Source organism: Hetaerina americana, unplaced genomic scaffold (genome assembly GCF_022747635.1).
Source record: "Hetaerina americana unplaced genomic scaffold, ioHetAmer1.1.p SCAF_16, whole genome shotgun sequence".
In the NCBI taxonomy this organism is placed as follows: domain Eukaryota; kingdom Metazoa; phylum Arthropoda; class Insecta; order Odonata; family Calopterygidae; genus Hetaerina; species Hetaerina americana.
The window spans coordinates 7,661,101-7,667,100 of record NW_027286719.1 but is presented as its reverse complement, the minus strand read 5'-3'; the positions used below and the strand labels follow the sequence as shown (position 1 = coordinate 7,667,100).

General features: G+C 41.1%; 1 protein-coding gene across 1 annotated transcript in view; it reads right to left on the bottom strand.

The window, feature by feature from the left end:
* LOC139687065 (cytosolic carboxypeptidase 6) overlaps window positions 1–6,000 on the bottom strand; it is a 1,035,710-nt gene that overhangs the window by 455,483 nt on the left and 574,227 nt on the right. The window contains exon 4 of the mRNA XM_071584170.1: window positions 1,834–1,928. Within this exon, the coding sequence (XP_071440271.1) occupies window positions 1,834–1,928 (95 nt within the window). The remainder of the gene's footprint in view (window positions 1–1,833; window positions 1,929–6,000) is intronic.

Sequence of the window (6,000 nt, the reverse complement as noted above, 5' to 3'; positions counted from 1 at the left end):
AATTAAAGGAGGTGTATGGAGACAATGTAATGGACGAGTCGTCTGTTCGGCGGTGGTGTCGCAACTTCAACATGGGGAGGGGGAACACACACGACGATGAGCGTTCGGGGAGACCGTCTGTCATTACAGACCAACTGGTGAGCTCAGTTGACGAATTCGTGAGGAACGATCGGCGCGTCACAATTGATGACATCTGTGAGCATTTTCCCAATGTTTCTCGAACAATTGTTCATGAAATTGTTAAACACCATCTGCATTATGCAAAAATTTGTGCAAGATGGGTCCCTCGCGTATCTCAATGAGCTGGCGGCGAAGGACTATGCAGCAGGAATACAGAAACTTGTCACACGTTATGACAAATGCCTTAATTTGCTTGGAGATTATGTTGAGAAGTAGTTTAAAGTATCCTCTTTCAAATAAAATTTTTTATGTTTGTTAATATTTACTTTTGTGTCTTTATTTCACGAACGGGTACTACTTTCCGGATGACCCTCGTATATATATATATATGTAATTGTAAAAACCAGTTTTGTAAATTCAAACTTTTTCTTAAGAAATGAAAACCTTGGATCACAATAAGTTTTATTATTATCATTCAATGCACAATAATGCCGTGTATCATAAATGATACGTCATGGAACATAATTTTTATTACACTATTTGACTTTAAACGTGAAATCAAGTTATTGAATATCAGCCAATAATTTCATCAATAATATATAAAATATTACTGAATTATTGGGTGAAAAACTGTTTTAATCGTAACCTTAAGAATAATTTTGCTGCAAAAACATTTTCAATAATAACTCGACGCCTCAGGTTAACTTGTAGTTCTTCATTGAACTATATTTATAAAATGAAACATAGGGTCAAGTTTTGAATCCCCAGAGCATTTTCCAAATTTTTACCATTATTAGATAGGCACACTTCATATATCTTATCGTGTGGATTTTTTAATTGACGTGCATGCTATAATCATATGAAAAGATTTTGTAGTTTCCCGCATACTCTGGGTATTTTTGGATACGACGCAATTAACCGACTTACGGCATCGTATGTTAAAACTTCATATAAAATTGGATCTTGATGATACCGTAAGTCGATGATTTGCGTTTTATCTTTAAATAATGCTCGCGAAAAAGCACAAAATATTCTACTATGGTTTTCAAATCCTTCCACGAAATGAAGCTTGAAACCAACGGGAACACATGGTCTGTATCAAATTATCGGGAAATATTCGGAAAAATAGATTCATATCCGATATTGCTACAATGCCTCTAAATTCTTCCAAGTACGTCCTTTGAGCGTCGATGCACTTTTGCCAGAGCGGGTTTTCCACGACTCGAACGATCCCCGGTAGGCGGATTCCGGTAGGAGGTCTTTAAGGGTGCAAGCTTCTTGGATGGCACTTAGGGTCCCATGGTGGTGTCATTTTAGGGGAAATTCTCATTTGGGAAGAGGAAACAGCCTGGTGGTGTCGATTCAGGACTGTATGGGGGTTGGAAAATAGTCACGATGCCGTTGTAGAAGGTCTTCGCAGAGCAGGAACTCGCCTCCGCCCTAGGTCGTCCGTCACGACCTTTGGGACGAGTTTAGCTCAGATATTTCGCATCGCCAAATTTTCAGTGACAATGGAGTTAACCGTCATCTTTTCAATGTCAGTTCGGTCTGCGATCATGCGCACACTTAGCCGACGTTCTGAATTCAGTACTTCAGGCAAACGTCAAGAAAAACTTGATACCCATGCCTTTCATACAAACGTTGTATACATTCTAGAGCGATTGGATTGAAAATAATTGAATTATAACCATTGTAAATATGAATTTTACTTACCACTTTGGCCTACTAGTTGATTTCACAATAGGTGTCATGCCCTCCCTGTATAAATTTCTGTTCTTGCTGAAGTTAACGATGTTGAAAATCACCCTCTGCAAAAAACGAGAAAAGTACCCTTGATTTCAACCAGCAAACCCAAAGTAATCATTAAAAGGCTATAAAATATCGAGAAAGTTGCGATAGTAGATCATTTAAAAATCAGAAAAATATTCGATCTTATTAGACTATAACATTCAGAGACATGAAAATTTATTTAGCATTAAATTTGCAAATGTTCAAATGGGGCAATTTTTGTGACTAAACCCATAGAAAAATATAAGTACCATATTTTTATTGATCTATATTTTATAAACATTATTATAGTTGGCTAACACCTTTCCTGATAATAGGCATATGATAATTTCGTCACCAAAAACAGGATTGAAACAATCTGCATTTCATAGAGAAATAATTTTGATGCCACATGCTAAATTCTGTTGAATGAGAATTTTTTTAAAAAATGGGATGCATTTTAAGTAGCATATGGCAAAATCGAAAATATTCTTACCCTCCATTATTTGTAGTATTATTAGTATTGCATATTATAAATACGGCAATGATTCTCTAAAATTACTCATTTTCCTGTATTTCTTTTTCCTATATCCAGCTAATAAACACCAGTAATACACACTTCGTCAATCTAAGGATTAGTCAAATTTTCATCATTATTTTGTAAAAATTATTATTGTCCCAAAAGCAAGCTTTCATTTTGCTAAATACTGTCGAAATGAAATATAGTATTTCACCGAGTAATTTCTATCAAACTTTACTTGACAAACATACTAATTACAATCTGACTGGGGTATTAATTCTGGTTGATTATTCATGTACTTTGAAACACAAGTAATGTAATTTTACGGAATCTAGAGCAACTCTATTAACTGCGTTCTTGTACGGTATCTCTTTACCGTTGAATAATGATGCATTCTCTACATTTTCCCCACTTTTGGGGTTTAAAGTGAGCTGTAACCTTGCCAGAATAGGTTCGCTCATTATTCCGGCAAGTTGTAATTTCGGCATCATTTAATATTTATTTTACGTCGTTGAAAATCCATCTTGAATGGACATTTGCAATATTATCCCTGAATATGACTTTGAATGTTCAACGCATTATTGCAGAACCATTGTTTAATCTAAACTACGCCTTTTTTTCTCAGATTATTCGAAAAGTAACGCGATAATTCGTTTTTCTTTCGTAGCCATGCTTTTTCTCTTATACTTATGGGAAATGGCGGAATAAGGACCGTCGCAGGAGCCCCATTCGGGCCTTTGGCCCGGGTGGCGTCGTAACTATGACTCTCTCAAAGTAGCCAAATGCCTCGTCATCCAATTAGTGACGCGGGTTACGGTTATCGGATTAGTTAAAGGTGAAAGGTGTAGTTTCTGCGGGCAAAAGCAGTCTCAATACTAATCAACATGCTAAGAAGCACTAATTTTACAATCCCTGTCTTGTATTTAGTCAGCAGTTGTATGTGCATTCGGAGAATTTCATGAAGATGTCTACCCACTTTCAAAGCGCAATACATTGACGGTATTCTAATAATCATTACTCCTGAAGCAGAACTCAGCTTTGCTTCTATCCCATGCAGGAGAATTGTCTCAAGAGTAACAGCCTAAATAAATTTGGACTTATCCACATTTGATAGTCATAATTTCACCTGCGCGGATACTGAGTGCGAATCACATTACAGTCCAGCGACTGAATGAGGGAGGTGCTCAGCATGGCAAAGAAGTACATCTTAAAAGAATCCATCTTGACGTCACTTCTTCGTTATCTCCGAAATGATGTCCCTTTAAATGTATGATTCCCGGGGGAAGCGATCAAATAAAGGTGGGCTTCGGGAAAGTGACAGCTTTAGTCGATGCGGAGTTTTCATTACATTCTCTCCCGCCCGGCCCACTCACATACATCCTCCCTCCCATCGCTGCTCCTTACCTCCAATGAACCGCACCCACACCCACCCCAGCTCGCTTGCCCACACTCCCTGCCTCCGCTATTGTCGCAGAGCATCACGCGCCCCCCATCCATCTTCGCAGTCTCGCTATCAGCGGGCAGGCCGAGCGGGTTCTTTCAAAGACAAAGGCGACTTGGGGCAGCCCGTCTCCCTCCACCTCTTTCTCTCGTCAGGGCCTGCGCCTATTATTCTCCGAACCATTGAACTGATTGAAGAACAACCGCGCATTGAAATTGTGCTTTTGATGGAGCAAGGAATTGCTATGGATCCAAAACCCCCGAATTTCGGGGCACGGACGTCTGATCTCTTGGGCGTGGCGGGGAAGAGGGTGGAGGGGCGGGGAGGGAGGGAGAGAAGGGGCTGGGTTTGAGGGGAGATGGTCGTGGGGGCAAGTCGGCACCGTGGGAGCCCGGAGGGGATTGAGTTAAAGGGGCAAGGGTCGGGTGGGCCGTCCTGAGGGCCGGGAGAATGAGAAGAAGGCAATGGGAGGGAAGATGGCACGTGCTCCGTTTTCAAACTCCGTCCATCCTTTTCCTTCCTCTCTTCCAACTGCTGCCCTCCCCTCGGGCTTTGCCATCCGTGGGACCCCTCCCACCCCCGGAAAAGGCCCCTTTTCCGGGACCGAGGGGGGGGGGGGTCCTTTCATCCTTTCCTTAAAGGGGAAAGAGCCGAAGAGGGAGCGGGCACACGGGCTCGCGAGAAGCCTCGTATGAAGCCCCGGACTCTCATACGCTTCGCAGTGCATCCCCGTAATTCTCACTTGGCCAGCAATTCCGTTGATTAAACCCAAAGACAAAAGGATTCGAGAGAAGAGGCCGTCGCATCTCGTCGACGGCTTGTGAACCAGTTCGCCGTGTCCGGCGGGAGCCCACACAAGACCGGTCTCCTCGCCGCCGGCAGACCGCCTTTCCCATCCCACCGCTTCTCCGACTCCCTCTCTCTCTCTCTTTCTCTCCCTCTCCTCATCGCCACTGTTATAATTCTATTTCGGTTTGGTGGGTCTTCGCTGAATGGTGGGTCCTTCCCACTCTACCGTCACTGCCCCCGGGGGAAGGAATGAGTAAAATGCAATTTGAGGAAATTACCAGAATGGCAAGCATCTTTACCTTTTTTCCTCTCCGGGATTGCTCCGGGAGCCGCCTCTCGGACTTCTTGTTGATTTTTTTTTATCGAGGGTCCCTCATGTTGAGAGAGCTTGAACAAATTTCCCTCTGCCCGGAGCGGAGGGTCATGAAAGGAGCTTAAATTACTCCTTTTTTATTTTATCTCAAGTTCGCTTTAATATCTTCTAAGGGTCCACAAAATAAATATGAAGCAAGATGCATTCGTTGTACAGCAGCTGTGTCACTCAAAAAGGCGAGAGAGATAACCGTAATGAAGAGAAAAATTCAAATTCACGCAGGATTATTTAAGTTTACCAAATTTCTGCCTGAAGTAACTAAGAATCTCGCGGTGTATGCCATGGCCTGCATTAAGAACTCCATTCTTTTTCCTTCAGTTCCTCAATTTCAAAAGGATATCCGTCTCTTCACGTGCGAGGATATTAACTACACGGTAAGCAGTCTAATAGGGGAATCTAATAAGTGAGGCATTTGTAAAGCTTTGTAATTATTTCACTCATGGATGGTGAATAAGTAGGCAGATAAACAAAAAATTCAAATTAAATAGGTTTATTTAAATTGCTTTTAAAGAAAATATTTTAAATTGTCTCTGCAATAACATGCGTGAATTTCGAAAATGTGAAAATATTTGTTATTAGACATCGCCGAAATTTTACTCGATGAATCAATCGCAGAATTATATATTATTCTTTCAGTTAAAAAATGCCATAATATTGTCTTTTATTGCCGATATACTTTGATGCTTCACAAAAACGCAAACTTTGACGCTAATAATCGTCTTTCGAAATGATAGTATCACATAAACTAAGGAAAGAATAAAACAACGATTATGTGGTGAAAAAATTGAGCTCAAAATAGATATCTATCTATCACAAGCACCTCAGCCGTCGCAAAAGCGTGTGGTGCTTGGTGTTCGGTCACCAGCACGTGGCGTTGATTCACCATAAGGGTACGTGGAGGAGGAGACTTAACACAACAATATTTCAATCAATATTCGCTGTACACATTCCAATCGCTGCATTACTAGTAACTATTCCGCAAACAACTAG